Source organism: Bos indicus x Bos taurus, chromosome 2, assembly GCF_003369695.1.
Source record: "Bos indicus x Bos taurus breed Angus x Brahman F1 hybrid chromosome 2, Bos_hybrid_MaternalHap_v2.0, whole genome shotgun sequence".
NCBI classification, from domain to species: Eukaryota; Metazoa; Chordata; class Mammalia; order Artiodactyla; family Bovidae; genus Bos; species Bos indicus x Bos taurus.
This window is the reverse complement of record NC_040077.1, coordinates 85,371,601-85,389,354: the sequence shown is the minus strand read 5'-3', so window position 1 is coordinate 85,389,354 and position 17,754 is coordinate 85,371,601. Positions and strand designations below refer to the sequence as shown.

Below are 17,754 nucleotides of genomic sequence, written 5' to 3'. Positions count from 1 at the left end.
CTATATTATGTGGCTTATGAACAAAATGCATCCTTGTGGAATGTAGAGACCTGTTTGCTATAGACTTGTCAAAGCTAGTAAAATTGGGTTACCTTTTTTCTTTATTGATATGTTTACTAACTCAGTATTTGTACTCTGATGAGGAAAGTAGAATATGTGTAAAGATAACTGATTTTACTCAAAGTAGAGAAATGTGGATGGCATTGTTTATAGACAATTCAGGTGGCTTAAACAGAAATTCAGTTTAATGTTAGTATCTTAGATAGGTTATTGTTTCAGGGAATGGTTACTAACTTTTAATGTATGTCTTTTTTATTTCCCACCAGATTTTTATATGACTGTAAACAACTATTGGATTTTAAATGCTAGACAGATAAATTTAACCACACTTTCTGTAGCTGGAGGATTCCGGGATTACCAAGTTCGTTCAGGACTGACTTTTCTGCCAAAATTAAGCCATCATACCAGTGCCTTATCTGTTGTGGTAATTTTTTTTAAAAGATTCTACTGACGTAGTAACATAATGGTCACAATGGGGCATGAAAGGAGAAGTGATGTGTGGTTGGTTGGAAATGATTACTGAGTTGGTGTAGTATATTGTGTGTACATGTGTGCATGTGTGTGTGTGTGAGAGAGGAGAGAGATATGAAAAAATGAAAATTATTATTTTGGGAAGGCAGAGGCATGGGTACTTAAATTCATGGAAAGTGAAAAGAATATTAGAAACTTCGTGCATATCACTCTTATATATGAAGACGATTGTTTCTTGTTCAAAGTGACTATCCATTGATTAGAGTTTTAAATATAAGAAAGTGTGGGCTGATGTCCAAGGGCCCTTTGTGTATCTCAGTGGTATGCTATATACAACAGTAGTAGAAGATCAAACATTTCCCATACTCTTGAATTTTATACTTGAATGAAGGTTTACTGGTTTTAAAATTTAAAAATTAGCTTTGATACTTGGTAGTAGCTTCCCTGATGGCACAGACAGTAAAGAATCTGCCTGCCATGTGGGAGACAAGGGTTTGATCCTTGGGTCAGGACAATTCCCCTGGAGAAGGAAATGGCAACCCACTCCAGTATTCTTGCCCGGAGAACCCCATGGACAGAGGAGCCTGGTGGGCTACAGTCCATGGGGTTGCAAAAAGTTGGACAGGAATGAGTGATTGATACTTGATAGAGTATCAAAGTGTAGATAGAGACCTGATTAATTAACTTGCTACTTATTCTTCCCTGCTAGCACATCAGGTATTTGATCTTTAACTGGGATACATAGTTTCTGTAAAATAAGTTCAGGTTTCTTTTTAGGACTTACATTATTCTTGTATTTTTAACTTTGAGGTCTTCAGATAAGAGCTGAACTTTTAAACTCAGTATGCACATTGTCTCTAAATATAACTGAGTTTAATTTCTACAAAGAAAATTCATAGCATTCCTTTTGCTTTTTAGATGATAGTTCTTTGTTTCATAGTTGTTCTCTTCATAGGTATGCCTTTGCTCGGCTTAGCTACTATTGCTCTTCCTTAGATTGCTATTCATTAAGTAAATACTGAATGCTAGATAGAACAAAAATTATTAGGCTGTTCTGCCCTTATCCACCATTTTCTTACTACTGGAGAAGCTATGATATAGCCATAGTAGCTTTGGAACTAATTAGTAGTAATTTACTAATTGGTAAACCTCTCTAACCTCATTGTTGGTATGAATCTCGTTTTTTGCTGCTGAAATATTTTGGGCAGATATATTCTAGTTCTCAAAACTCTAAATATAAAATTCCTAGTAAAAATAGATATTTTAGTCATATAAAACTGGGTATAACTTATTTCCTAGACTTGATCTTCGGAGAAGGCAATGGCACCCAACTCCAGTACTCTTGCCTGGAAAATCCCATGGACGGAGGAGCCTGGTAGGCTGCAGTCCATGGGGTCGTGAAGAATCGGACATGACTGAGCGACTTCACTTTCACTTTTCACTTTCATGCATTGGAGAAGGAAATGGCAACCCACTCCAGTGTTCTTGCCTGGAGAATCCTAGGGACATGGGAGCCTGGTGGGCTTCCGTCTATGGGGTCGCACAGTCGGACACGACTGAAGCGACTTAGCAACAGACTTGATCTGGAGCATTATGCTGTATTGATACCCCCTTCTGCAGCTTTTAAGGAATTTTGTTTTTTTTAATGCTGTGTGTGCGCATGCTTTTCTAATCAATTTGTTAATGTATTGTGTTTAAGACAACTAGTGTATCTGTGTCTCTGATGAAAATATATTTTACTTATTATGGAACTTAAAGCTGGTTATTGTATAATCTGAGTTTTATTTCATTATTTAGTTTTTAGCTCCCAAATAATCTTTAGTCTTTTATGTATCTACATGTATGTTCTCCTTAAAAAAACAATTATTAAGAAGTAATTTTTTAATGATTATCTCAAGACCAGTTAAATGACATTAAACTCATTGGGACTAAAAAACCATTCAAGTTAGAGACCTTAGTTATTTTAGTATGGTAGACCAAACTTCTATAATATTCACTTATGCAGATAATGGCACTTAAACAGTAGAATTTTACATTTTACTCATTTAACTGCCCTAGGTGTGCATTTAAGTGGTGGGTGGTTTATGAAGGAGGCTCAGTAAAGGACTCAGGCTCCCCCTTCTTGAATGCCTTACCCAAAAGGTTGCTTTAATCGTCACTGTTTCAACCCATAAGAAGGGAGGAGAAAGAGCATGGAGGGAGAGCAGTCAGGCCTGGCAGTGGCACATATCACTCTTTTTTACATACTGTTAGAGTACTTAGTCACACCTTAGCGTAAAGAGACTGAAATATGCATTCTAGCTAACTGTGTAAAAATGGAAGAAGATTTTGGTGGACATTCAGCAGTTTTTACCACAAAGATTATGAGCAGCTACCTTTATTATTTGTGTTAACTTTCCTTTTTTTAGCTCTAACACAGATATTAGACTGAAGGTAAATTAGCTTTGTGTCCTAGTTAATAGTAAATGATGTCTACACTGAGTTCTTTTTTTACTGAGAATCTAATGAAACCTTAGAACCACAGTGAACTCTGGTTGTCTCAGTTTTTAAAGTAAGTTGCCAGCAATAATTCCTAAATAAGATATCTAACATTTATAAGTTCATTTAGTAAGCTGTAGATTTTCCTTCAACTGTAGAGCCTGGAACCCAAATACACATTGTTATTGGCAGAGTACCAGGATTACAATGACTCAGTGACTCCTTAGAAGTTATAAATACCTTTTTTTTTTTTTTTTAATTAAAGAGGCATGTTAGGCCTTTAAATTTTCTCACACATAGCATTGTTAGTTTCCTGTTTTCATTTTATTTTGACGTTTCCAGGGAGAGCATCTCATTGTGTCTTTGACAGTGCAGAGAGAGAGATGATATGAAAAATAATATTAGATTTACTTAATATTCCCCCATTGTATGTAAGATGCTGTTCATTCATGAGGAGGTCATTACCTTGTATAAAAAAGTTCTCTAGTTCTTGGAGATTGCTGGTCATTGTTAGGAAACCTGAAAATAGTTATATGTTTTACTAGGCTTTTGCCCTTCTGTCTCTAACCAGTAGTATATATTGCTAATCATCTAGAGATTTTTTTTTCTTAAATGAAAGTCTGTACTCCACTTATAAAAGTCTGATTTGGTAGTTTTGTGATTAGGCATATTTATTTTGAATAAAGTCTCACCAGGCCTAGGTATCTCTCAGATATATCCTGATTAGAATTAACATCTTAGAATTTATTAAGTGTCAGTCTAGTCAGAACTAAAATGGCTGAAATATCTATTATAATTTACACATACACTATGATTTATTAAAAATTCATAAACTCAACCTCTATTAGAGTAATGAGGAGTTAGACATTAAACTTCAATAAGTAACATGTAGATGTTTTAATAATTTTTAAAGAATAATTTAAGCTTGACTAAGTAGTAATGACAAAGAGAATTATTTTATGCAGGAAATATTATAATATTTTGGGGTCACCTTTTTATAAGACATTTTAAAATGTCTGTGCATCATAAAATAGTGAAACTAATGTTACATGTTTCTAAATATTAGCCTATAAGAATTTCAAGCCTGTTGAAGAATAACAAATGTGCTTTTCTTAACTATGATTTTGTTTCTTTCCTTTTAGAGTTCAGCAGTGCCTAAGACATGGGTCTCAACAGACCACCTCTCCATTGTATGGTAAGTCAATATAACTTATTTTGGCAGTTTGTGGCGGTCATCTTTTCTCATGAGTGAATTGATTGGTTTGTTATCTTTCTTAGAGCTTTATCTATAAATAAATAAGGGTTTGGGAGAAAGATTAACTTAGGGGATTAGAACTTCAACCTTTGTTCTTGTCCTGGTTTGACCAAGATGTCCTTGACAACCTATAAAACCATGCCTTGAAGAACCAGTAGCTTTAGTCTCAAATGAAGCTAATGTCAAATGTCAAAATTTTGGGATTTGTCATGTTGGGCAGAATCAAAGACCCTTGTCCAATCACCAAACTCAGGGACTTGATTACTGCAGCATTGATTATTCTGGAGCAGCACATGGAAAACCAAGCAGGAATTAGATTTATGCTTAATATAAATAAATAGATGAAATAAGGGGCAGGAAATACATAAACCCTAGTATCTTATCTCTGTGTCCATTGGCTTAAAGATTCTCTTTTCACCTTCCTCTGGCTGTGCAATCAGTGGTGTCGGGAACACAACCATTCAGGCATGTGAAGATGGGATAGACAATATGCCTGTGTCTGGGGTAGACATGGATATTTAGGGAAGACAGAGCAGCCGGATACTTTTCTACTCTGAAATATCTGGGAAGATTAAATTTACTTTATTTAGATAGGTTTCAGCTTTAAGACGGAGAAGGCAATGGCACCCCACTCCAGTACTCTTGTCTAGAAAATCCCATGGACAGCAGAGCCTGGTAGGCTGCAGCCATGGGGTCGCTAAGAGTTGGACACGTCTGAGCAACTTCCCTTTTACTTTTCAGTTTCATGTATTGGAGAAGGAAATGGCAACCCACTTGAGTATTCTTGCCTTGAGACTCCCAGGGACAGGGGAGCCTGGTGGGCTTCCATCTGTGGGGTCGCACAGAGTCGGACACAACTGAAGCGACTTAGCAGCAGCAGCAGCTTTAAGATGTATGCTTAATACTGATGATTTGTTAAATAATTTTAGAGTTCACAGCATTAAAGGAAATTTCTATATTCCATTAATTTTTGTTTTTTATCAAAGTATATTTATGTTTGTATCAAAAGTATATTTTTAAAGAAAGTTTCATTTGTAACATTTTATTCTTCAGGTGTAAACAATTGCAATTGACTACAGTTCGAGCATTCTTTGATCTTATTGATGCTGATACTAAACAAGTATGTATTTTTAAACTAAAAGTTACTTCAGTGAAGTAAAACTTTTTGTTAGAGCAGTGAAAAATTTAATACATTTTTTTTACTTGGATGATAGTAGAAGCCTACACCTTATATTGACTGCGATTAGTTTCAAATGGAAATATCTTTGTTTATCTGTAATCTTTGATCACTAGTAATAATTAAGAATGCAGTAAAATTGAAAGAATGAAAGATACCATAAATCTTCCTCAGTAACCCCTTTTACTGTTTAACATTTGATATATGTCCTTCTTTTTTGGGGGAGTGGAGGGAGAAGGAAATGGCAACCCACTCCAGTATTCTTGCCTGGGAAAAATCCCATAGACAGAGGATCTGGCTTCCCTGGTGGCTCAGATGGTAAAGCTTCTGCCTGCAGTGCGGGAGACCTGGGTTGGATCCCTGGGTTGGGAAGATCGCCTGGAAAAGGAAATGGCAACCCACTCCAGTACTCTTGACTGAAAAATCCCATGGATGGAGGAGCCTGGTAGGCTACAGTCCATGTGGTCACAAAGAGTCGGAAATGACTGAGCGACTTCACTTTCACCTACTTTGGAGAAAAAGTTACTTTTGTTTTTTGTATTATTTGTCATTATGGCAGGTTTTGGGAGTTCTTTCCCCTGAAGGCTCCAGTTCTTTGAGAAACTATTATGTGTGGTTTCATTCTCAGTAGTTCTCTAGGTAATGCTTTCCTTTTTATTGTGTCTTAACCTTGCTCCTGTAGCATTTTCTCTTAGGAATAAGGTAGTGTATTCTTTTCTTTACTCCTTCAGAAAGCTGCATAACTATCATCAGAGAGAATGAGTGATAAAAGAAAGACACAAATTGATCTGTTTTACCACATTTTAAATCACAAGATGCCATATTTAAGTTAGTGTATTAAAGTAAATGAGCTTTATAGGTTTAACACTGTTAATATTGCAATTATATAATCATGGAATGCAAACATTTTTTAGCTTTTCAACATTGTTTTAATTGTGACTCTTTAGCTATGACCAGTATGTTTAGGAAAAATCCAATTTCAGCTGATAACAGATGAGTTTCAGACAGGTATATACTTTAAAAATGATAAATCAAACTAATTTTAACAAATCATATCTTGTTTTCCATTAAATTCTAAAATGAGAAAACCCTAATACTGGCATGTAATAAATTATAATTTTGGATGGGTGTTTTACAGATACATTTTAAGGGACAGATGAGAAATTTTTGACTAATACTGTTAAGAATCAAAATACTATGAAACTGAGCTTTTTTTTTTTTTTTACTATATATGATAGACTAGACTAAATATTTGACAATAAAATGTTAGGATATTTTACTAAACATTAGACACTAAAATGTTAGGATGTTGCCCTGCTTCTCAAGAAGCATTCAGTTTAGGAAGAAAAACATACATACATACAAGGGAACTATAACTCAAAGCGTAATTAGTATCAGGTTAAGCACTTAGAACAGTGCCTGGACCAGAGTAACTGTTGACTTTATTATTATTGGAACTTCCCTGGGAGCTCAGCTGATAAAGAATCCACACTTGAAACAAAGTTTCATTAGGTCATCACAATGGATATAAAAGGATACAGAATGTATCAATGTTCTTTCTAGATAACTCAAAATCCCAAGAAGAAATTGTCGGTTTTGAATCACCATTTTATAAGACACCCAGCAAAACACTTTGAGGAAAATCCATCAATAATTTCTGACTTAACAGGTTGGTAGTAATAACATTTTAATTTTAAGTATAGTTTTGGATATTATTTTAGGTAAATGTGTCATTAGCAGACAAACTCTTTGTAATGCTTCTGCTGTTAAAATCCTATTATATTTCATTAATTTCCCTGTGCTGATTTCTTATGAGGTTCTTGACTAAGGGAAAAAATTAAAAAGTGATTTATAACATATTGCTGATAAAAATTTTGTACGGAAGATAATATGACAGTAACTAAGTTTAAAAGAGTTAATTGCCTCTGTTCTCCTGACAGCCACTTAAAATCAATGCTACATTATTCTTGACTTAGTTTCTTAGTATCATTCTTTAGTCTTCTGGTTTAACAGCATATCTTTTGCTGGTAAATTTTGTTTTTAATATGTATGTCATACTCTACTTAGGTTGGAAAATATTTGTTTACTTCTGTTCATACTTCTTAGAGTTACACACCAAATAGTTTTTAAATGCTTCACTTGATCTGAGTGCTGGTGATGAGTATATGGAGAACATCTCCTTGGATTTTATATTTTAAAATAGCCGGTATTCAGGGATATGCTTTTTTCAAATCCTGTTATGATTGAGAAGTATTCAGTAAAAGAAATCACTTAATATTTTTTAAAAGCCAAATAAATTAATTTCTTTTACCTCAGGAACATCTATGTGGGTTCCAGTAAAAGTGTCCAAATGGACATATGTGGCTTACAATGTAAGTACACCACCAATGGACTTAACAACTTTTTTCCAAAATATTTTAGTATTTCTCTTTCAAAGTTAGACTTTTTAAAGAAGAGAACCACTTGTCTTTTCCCATATTAAATCAGTTTAGTAATAATTCCCTAATATCTAGTCAGTGTTCAATTTTCTAGTTTTATCATAACTGTCAAATTTTTTTTATTGTTTCCTTGTTTTCCAGTTTGCTTAAATCAGGGTACAAACAAAATCTACATAATATTTGTTGATATATCTCTTACTCCTCTTTAAATTTCTAATATCTCCTTTACCCTTTTTTTCCTTGCAGTTTATTTGTTGAAAAAAAAAGTCATCTGTCCCAGAGTTTCACAGTCTTGATTTTGCTGATTGCATTCCTGTAGTGTCATTCCGTATATTCCTTTGCCTACTCCTTCCTGTGACTTGGTAGTTGAGTCTAGATGCTTCATCAGATTCACATTTTTGTTTTGCTTTTCTTTTTTACTAGACTCTCTTTTTGTGATGTTAGCAGCTATTATTGATGAAGAAGGCGTAGAGTCATTAATTCATTTATTGCAAAAGTAATAAGACTGTGGTTTGATTATTCCTTCTTTATTAACTGAAATTCTATATAGAAAACTTCTCATCTACTAAATTTATCTAGAGTGGAGCAAATAGATTATGAAGAAAAAAATGATAATTCTTTGTATCTTAGGAGATTATATTTACTGGTTTTCAGAATAGTTGGTTCACCAACACCCTCCATCAGTGATCATAAGATTTTGGCGGAGGGGAGGGGAGCAGTTTCCTCTAGTGTTATTATGAACTCAGACATTTCTGTGTTTCTGTCTAAACTAAAATACTAAAATTGCCCTATCTTTGATATTAAAATTGCTATTAAAACTATTCTGTCTTTGACCAGTGGAAGCCATTTCAATGTAGGCTCCTGGATCTTTTTGATAAAGCTGCTCTCTAGATGTCTTTGATGTTTTCCTCACTCTAGTATGAGACAGTATTTTAGCTCATTGTGTAACATTTCCCATCCCAGATCTTGAATCTGGCTTTTTCTCAAAGTAGCTCTCCCTAGTTTTTGGTAAACAATGTCTAAAAACCGTAACTTGGGCACTTACAGGTGTTATGAGTAGTGCGTTATCATTTCTAAGGCCTTTCCAGTGAGCAGAGCTAAGAAATGTCCGGTCATAAGGCCAAAAACCAAACCCAAACAAAAAAAAACACATGCATCCATACTGATGCTTCCAAGATAAGTTCAGGTGTACAGAGTTTGTACTGTTTTGCATCTATATCTTCTTTTCATTCCTAGAGTAATGGTTCTCAACACCAAGAATGATAGAATGAAAATAATTCATTAGAATTCATTAGAATAATTATTTTTTACTTTGTGTGAATTTTTGAATTATGAAATTATCTACTCTCACAATAGTTTTATTGTTTTCCCTCTTGTTTTTAGGAATCTGATAAGATATATTTTACATTTCCCCTTGCAAATCATAGAAAAATCTACACTCATGTCTATTGTCAGAGCACCATGCTGGTAAGATAATTGGTACACTTTTATGTAAATTTTAAAGACTGACTATTGTTTATTTTTAAAATTCAGCTTAATGGATCTCATCTTTAGCTATGAACTATTATTAAACCCATTTAATTGAAAAACATTTATCTGGGACAGACAGTATTGATTGAAAAGTACTGATCAAATGTTTCTATAATTGGTATACTGTTAGCTTGTACTTTGCCTCTAGCTTAGGTTTTTCACCCTTTCTACCTTAGTTTCATTGTGTTTAGGATGAAGGAATTCAGTTCAGAGTTTTCTTTAGTTCTAAAATTATGTTAGTACTTTATAGAATAGATACATTTAAGCAAAACTGTTCTCTGTTTTATAAAGTAAATCCTGTTTTTCCATTGACTTCCATACTGAAATTTGGAGTACGTTTTATACCAAATTTTCTCTAAAGTAGTTTAGTAACTTTTTGTTACAGTGTTACCCAGATTTACAATGTAAGTATGATGATTTTGTTTGTGTATTTCTTTTTAATGAGTACCTACTATGCTACAAATATGTTATATGCTTTAGCATCTTTTCTTATATTAGAACTTTAATAATTTATCAACACTTCTTGCTTTCAGGAATTTGTTTCCCAATTTGGGTGCTTTGCTCTCTATTCTGATTTTTTTCCCTCATATCCTAGGATTCTTCACTTTATATTTACATCTTGCAGAATTTAAGTTCCTTCATTTCCTTTTTGTTGGATTATTTGTATTTTTTAGGACTACAATCTAATATGTCACTTAGTTGGTTGATACTGCCATTTGATATATAGTAAAGTCTTTACAAGAGTTGGTAGGCAGGCATTGTGGGCTAGATAATGCTATGCTATGCTATGCTATGCTATGCTAAGTCACTTCAGTCGTGTCCGACTCTGTGTGACCCCATAGACGGCAGCCACCAGGCTCCCCTGTCCCTGGGATTCTCCAGGCAAGAACACTGGCTAGATAATAGTGAATACTAATTTTAGTGGATTGCCACAGTTATGCCCTCTCAGCCTAAAATTTGGATGAACAGTTTATCCCAAGAGAATCTGGCCCTGAGGGTGATGGCTTACAACATCCATACTATTCCAAATAAAAATGGCAGTATTATATTGAGAAAAATCTTTGCCAAAGTGCAGATTTATCTGTTTGGTTCATTAGAGGACCCCTTTTCTGTAATAAGATCCATGGATATGTGGAGAATTTAAAAAAATCTTTTCAATTTTTGTCATAGACGTTTTCAAACATATAAAAGTAGAATATAACTGTAACAGCTTTAACTGTTATCAACACTCTGCCATGCTAATTTGATTTAATCCTTCCTCACTTTTTTTGACTAAAGCATTTTTAAAGCAAAATTCAGGTATTTTATCATTTTATCCATACATGTTTCAATCTTTCTAACAGATAAGAATTTTACACATTATTATATCATTATTTTATCCACCAAAATTAATTACATATTCCTTAATATCATATGGTATCTAGCCCATGTTCAATTTTCCTTTGTTCATCTAAGTTTTAAGTTGGCTTATTTGAATCAGAATCTAAAAAGTACATACATGGCATTTGATTCATAGATCTTATGTCTCTTTTATAACAGTCCCCTCTTCTTTCCTCCCATGCCATGCGTTTGTTTTGGGTTTAGTTGGTTGTATTCTTGTGGTATCTTTTAACATGTATTTCTATCCATTGTGTTTTCTGTAAACTGGTAGGTGGGTAGATCTAGAATCTTGAATAAATTTTTTTGGGGGTGGGAGTGTTTTATAAGTAGAGCTGCATACTTACCACATCAGTAGGTAAGTGGTTGTCCCACTTTGAGTGACAAAAGAATCAGTGCACTGATTTGTCAGTGAACTCAGGTCCTACTGGCATGATCCATTATAAAGTTCCTAGTCAGTCCTTCATCTAATGATTTTAGCAGCTGTTGAAGACGTCATTTTTTTTTTTTACCATAGATAGATATTTTTTTAGATCTATAAATTTTATGATCAAGTAGCGTTTTCTGTATACTTCAGGAGTTAGCAAATCCTGAGTGACTTTTTCTCTGATTTTTAATACAAGCTTTATAATTAGCTGAGGTAAGAGTGTTTACTAGATAACCTGAAGTTGTTCTTTTGATACCTTCTAGGTTTTAACAACACTGTCTTAGGGTTGGTTTGAATAACACTGTATTCAATCTGTTAGTGACTGAATCAGAATTCCCTAGACACCAAAGTAAGTAGTTTGGAATATTGGCAGTTTTCATAATAAAGGCTATCTTTGATATAGGCTCCTTTAGTAGCTGCGAAAACCAATCGTACAAATGGGTTGGATCGAGAGGTTGCTAGATTTTCTTTGTCGAGGCCCATGCAGTTCTCTTCTGTTGCCTTGTTTTGTAATATGTTTTTGTACTGGGAAGCACAGATAATTGATAAAGAAGTCAGACAACTATTTTGTCAGCAGTGGGGAGTAGAGAAGTACCACATAGTTCTTGTTTTCTTTCAACTTGCTTTTCTATATTCTTGAAAAATTTCTTAAAATTTTATTTAAACTCCATGAGGGCAGAGACTCAATCTGCTTGATTCATCATTTTTGTTGAGGGCTTGGCATAATTCCTTGGCTGCGGATTAGGTTTTATAAATTCTAGTTGAATGAAAGGGTTGATACTTTTATTGCCCTGTCTATATACTAAGGGATACTAAGGGGAAAAGTTGTGCTGTCTCTGCAGTGTTTCTTATTCTCTTATGCCCTGGTAGGAGTTCAGTACTGTTAGATCTTGGAGCAGTGCTCTTACTACTTCATTAAAAGTTGAAGTGACAATCTTTGGTCATAGTGCTTTTAAATAACTGAAGCTGAATATGTAATATTGTTAAAATACCACAACCATCTCTGCAGTATTCCCAATCTGCACTAATAAAGTAGCAACTAAGCTTTAGTCTTAAACCCTTGGAATTGTGTTTCAATCCAAGCACAGTCTCAGTTGCATAAAAGTAATTTGTCTCATAATCAAATGAGAACTCAAATGATAAACTAAAAAGCTCTATTAGATTATTTTTAATTACTTGACTTGACTCTGGCTTTTTTCCCCCTCTTTGTATGAAAGTCCACTTGTAGTTCATTCTTGTTTTTTGTTAAAATGTAGGTTACTTTTTTTGTAATTTCTATCTAATTAAAATGTGGACATTGCTGAACTCTAAATGTTTGTTCAGATATTTGACTTGCTTAGCAGTATGCTATGGAAAGATTACCCATCATCTCATCTCTCATACTGCTGCTCCAGGTTACTTGCTTACCTGTCTGTGTTAACTTTAAACTTCTTTGCCTACCATTGACCTGTTTGACTTTTGAGACCATTTTGAATACATTTCTGAATAGCAAGTTATTATTTTATGTTTCTTATGCCTACTGACCCTATATCATAAACAGTGAAATGCTTATTTTATATAATTATTTTCTATAATATTATGTTTTGTTTGTGTTATCAATCAATAGGATACAAATAGTTGGATTTTTGGCTGCATAAACAGCACTTCTATGTGGTAAGTGTTTTAAACAAAAGGCCTTTTGTTGTTCATTTTCTTAACATAAGATATACTCAAATTACACTTTCAGAATTGCTTCAAGTATACTTATTGTCATTTTGCTACCATACTAAATTATAATATTGATTTTAAAATTAAAAATAAATAAAATTAACATACTAGTAATTTTTGTAAACATTGGTAGTTGGTTGCTAGGAAAAACTACTTTCTGTGCCCAAAAGGACTATGTGGATAAAGCGTATCGTGTTAAACTTATCAGACTTGACTTCATTAGAAGTGTCTCTGATAGGTCCATAGATGTTTTCTTGTTCTGATGCTTATTTATAATTTATAATACTTTAATATATTTGTCCTTTAATTATATTTTTGTATGTATTTCCAAGCCGGCAAGGGGTTGATTTATCATGGAAAGCTGAACTGCTGCCAACAATTAAGGTAAATTATGGCTTTAGAATGTTAATATCCAGATGAAAAAAATATTTGAACATATAGGCATATACAGTATGTTATTTGATTAAATTCATCTAGGTAATAAATAAATTTTGAGATTTGCTAATGTACATTTTAGAAATATTTTCTCTAGAAATACACTTAATGAAGAATAGCTTGTGTTTTATTTTTGTTTTTTTTAGCTTTCATAGATGAAAACAGGTCATCATTCCTAAATAAAATTAAATCTATATGTTATAGCATCATAACAAGAGATAGATAAATTTTAAGATTTAATTTGAGAGTTTGTTTAGAATGGTCTGTCTTAAAATACTAAGTTGAGTATACTCAGAATTTGTTTTGGGAAGTAAGCATCACAAAAAGACATAAAACAGATTTCAATTTCAATATTATCTGTGGCTAAGCCCTTCAGTAACTATCTACTTTTATCTGAGGTTCCATAGAATTTATTTAATAATTGCTAGTGATTTCCTTAAGCAGTTGTGGCAGGTCAGCAGTCTTTACAAAAGGTTAATTTGCATACTCAACAAAATCTGTTGTTGAAAAATAGAACAATCCTAAAATTTGATATTAGAAAATGTCTGTTCTAATTTCCACATTGTATTTATTACACTGATAATCATGTGCCAGAATTGGTAGTTTTAATCTTCAAATAAATCTATACTTTAAAATATATTGTCAAAAAAATATTGTCATAATGAATACTATATTCATACAGTTGAATGTGAAGTCCTCTGGTTGGTCCTGGTCATCTCCCAACTCGTTATTTGTCCTCATGAATGTTTGTTTATCTGTATGTATAGTCAAGTCTGTACTATACCAAGGAGAGGAATGATGACAGAATGAATAAAGCAAGTCACTTACACTTGACTTTGGAATGATTGCAGTGATGTATTTTCTGTCGCGTTGGTCAATCTTACTTTGTGCATATTTATTCATGTAGCTTTGTTTTCATTTGACAAATAACTGATTTCACTCACAAGAACATTTTTAAGGTCTCTCACTAGTTCTTTCGTAACTGTCTACACAGGAGCAAAACAAAAACAAAAGTAATAGGATGTACTTACTAACAAGTCATTCATAAGATATGTTAAATATTTCCTTCAATTTTCAGTTTGGATATCCTCTTCAGTCTGTAATTTAAGAGTTGTGCATGCTAAGTCACTTTAGTCCTGTCCAACTCCTCGCAACCCTATGGACTGTAGCCCACCAGGCTCCTCTGTCCATGGGATTTTCCAGGCAAGGATACTGGAGTGGGTTGCCATTCCCTTGAGGGATCTTCCAGACTCAGGGATTGAACCCACATCTCCTCTGGCTCCTGCAAAACAGACGGATTCTTTACTACTGAGCTACTGTGGAAGCCCAATTTAAGAGTTAGAAAGAAAGAAATGATGACCCAGAGGGATGGGGAAGGAGGTAGGAGGGGGGTTCAGGATGGGGAACACGTGTACACCTGTGGTGGATTCATGTTGATGTATGGCAAAACCAATACAGTATTGTAAAGTAATTAGCCTCCAATTAAAATAAATTTATATTAAAAAAGGAAATAAATGATTAAAAACCTGGTAAAATGTTATTTTATTAACTCTTAAATAATAATATTTTTATATTATTTTTTAGTCTCAAAGATTAAACAATGTATTTATATAGTTTTAGTCCCCTGTGTTATTTTTTTCTAAATGTAAGAAACAGCTGGCTGAGCAGTAGGAGAACAAGTTCTTCCCGCTGCTTACTTTTTATAGCGGATGCTATAAGAAAGTGCTGGGTGGCATTAAAAGCCTGCTGGATTTGAGGAGAAAAGTGGAAGAGAGAAGTTAGAAAGGAAGGATTATAATCTTCTGCTATCTTAGTTATTCTCAGTTGAAGATGATTGTAATTATTAAATGCAAGTAAACTTTTCCATTAAAATGAAAGTCAAAATCACGTATATTCATTTGTATGTGTTCAGTTATGTTCAGTCGCTCAGTCATGTCCGACTCTTTGCGACCCCATGAATTGTAGCACGCCAGGCCTCCCTGTCCATCACCAACTCCCGGAGTTCACTCAAACTCATGTCCATTGAGTCGGTGATGCCATCCAGCCATCTCATCCTCTGCGGTCCCCTTCTCCTTCTGTCCCTAATCTGTCCCAGCATCAGAGTCTTTTCCAATGAGTCAACTCTTCGCATGAGGTGGCCAAAGTACTGGAGTTTCAGCTTTAGCATCATTCCTTCCAAAGAACACCCAGGGCTGATCTCCTTTAGAATGGACTGGTTGGATCTCCTTGCAGTCCAAGGGACTCTCAAGAGTCTTCTCAAACACCACAGTTCAAAAGCATCAATTCTTCGGCACTCAGCCTTCTTCACAGTCCAACTCTCACATCCATACATGACCACTGGAAAAACCATAGCCTTGACTAGACAGACCTTTGTTGGCAAAGTAATGTCTCTGCTTTTCAATATGCTATCTAGGTTGGTCATAACTTTTCTTCCAAGGAGTAAGCGTCTTTTAATTTCATGGCTGCAACCACCATCTGCAGTGATCTTGGAGCCCCCCAAAATAAAGTCTGACACTGTTTCCACTGTTTCCCCATCTATTTCCCATGAAGTGATGGAACCAGATGCTATGATCTTCGTTTTCTGAATGTTGAGCTGTAAGCCAACTTTTTCACTCTCCTCTTTCACTTTCATCAAGAAGCTTTTTAGTTCCTTTTCACTTTCTGCCATAAGGGCGGTGTCATCTGCATATCTGAGGTTATTGATATTTCTCCCGGCAATCTTGATTCCAGCTTGTACTTCTTCCAGCCCAGCGTTTCTCATGATGTACTCTGCATAGAAGTTAAATAAGCAGGGTGACAATATACAGCCTTGACCTACTCCTTTTCCTATTTGGAACCAGTCTGTTGTTCCATGTCCAGTTCTAACTGTTGCTTCCTGACCTGCATATAGGTTTCTCAAGAGGCAGGTCAGGTGGTCTGGCATTCCCATCCCTTTCAGAATTTTCCACAGTTTATTGTGATCCACACAGTCAAAGGCTTTGGCATAGTCAATAAAGCAGAAATAGATGTTTTTCTGTAACTCTTGCTTTTTCGATGATCCAGCAGATGTTAGCAGTTTGATCTCTGGTTAGTCAATTATAAAAAGCACACAAAGTTACTTTGACATGAAGTTGAAAAATTGAAGTAAAATTTGTGAGTTCTATTCTTATTTATATCTTCTCAATAAGGGTAATGTCACATGTGAAGTGAGTGAAGTCGCTCAGTCGTGTCTGACTCTTTGCAACCCCATGGACACCAGGCTCCTCCATCCATGGGATTTTCTAGGCAAGAGTACTGGAGTGGGTTGCCTTTTCCTTCTCCAGGGAACTTCCCGACCCAGGGATTGAACCCAGGTCTCCTGCATTGTAGACAGATGCTTTACCGTCTGAGCCACCAGGGAAGTCAATGTCACATGAGAACATATCATTTTGAGCACCTCTGCTGACTGAATTGTTAATAAATAGATGGAATCCTATAGCAAAGCAGTTTAGGGCCTTCAGAGCACCAATCATATGGAGCTTTTCTGTCATAGTACAGTGAAGTTGTTTCTAAAAACACACAAACCACTGCATGCCAACAATTTCACAAGCCCAAATGGACTTACTGCTAAAAACAGAACAATTACCTTTGGAAAGAAATCTAAGTTATATGAGAAAAGTTACCTTGTCACTCTTTTGCCTAAATTAAATGTAGCACCACGGCTTTGCCTGACACACAGCAGCAGAACTTGAAGGGTTTCTGACATCCAAATACTGGTATTTGATTTTTTATGTGTGTTACCTTAGCATTAAGGTAATTTTTATTTTTAAAACACTGAAAAATTTTCAAACTTTGTATTACCCTTATCTGTTAATGTAGCAATTTCATAAATAGTATCTTGCCAAATTCCTACTGATTTTATAACTATATGGAGCTTAAGTTTATAAGTAAATGTACTTTGACACTCTGGTATCTTTTTAACGTATTCTGATCTGAAAAATTGAAAGACTGAAGGCAGAAGGAGAAGGTGACGACAGGATGAGATGGTTGGATGGCATCACGGACTCAGTGGACATGAGTTTGAGTAAACTCCGGGAGTTGGTGATGGACAGGGAGGCCTAGCGTGCTGCAGTCCATGGGGTCACAAAAAGTCAGACATGACTGAGCGACTGAACTGACTGACTGACCTGAAAAAAAAATTCTTGAGAAAAAAAATTTTTCTTGAAAGTAACAAAAGCTCTCAGAATGGATAGCTACACAGATAACCATGGTTCTTTGTAATTATCTTTCATATTGTCTACCATTTATCTGGTTGGTTTCAGTTGCTTGGAACTTTGGCTTGTGTGGTCCTTTTGTGTGTGTGTCTGTGTGTGTGCACATGCTCTGGTTTCTGAGGTGGCACAGTGGTAAAGAATCTGCCTGCCAATGCAAGAGACTGGGT

At 34.8% G+C, this 17,754-nt stretch overlaps 1 protein-coding gene across 2 annotated transcripts in view; it reads left to right on the top strand.

Annotated features, from left to right (window-relative positions):
- Positions 1-17,754, top strand: part of PGAP1 (post-GPI attachment to proteins 1) — an 81,119-nt gene that overhangs the window by 27,013 nt on the left and 36,352 nt on the right. For both annotated transcript variants that reach the window (XM_027563468.1, XM_027563476.1), the window contains 8 exons: positions 327-484; positions 4,152-4,204; positions 5,318-5,384; positions 7,005-7,110; positions 7,758-7,813; positions 9,263-9,346; positions 12,820-12,866; positions 13,253-13,304. In XM_027563468.1, the coding sequence (XP_027419269.1) occupies positions 327-484; positions 4,152-4,204; positions 5,318-5,384; positions 7,005-7,110; positions 7,758-7,813; positions 9,263-9,346; positions 12,820-12,866; positions 13,253-13,304 (623 nt within the window). The remainder of the gene's footprint in view (positions 1-326; positions 485-4,151; positions 4,205-5,317; positions 5,385-7,004; positions 7,111-7,757; positions 7,814-9,262; positions 9,347-12,819; positions 12,867-13,252; positions 13,305-17,754) is intronic.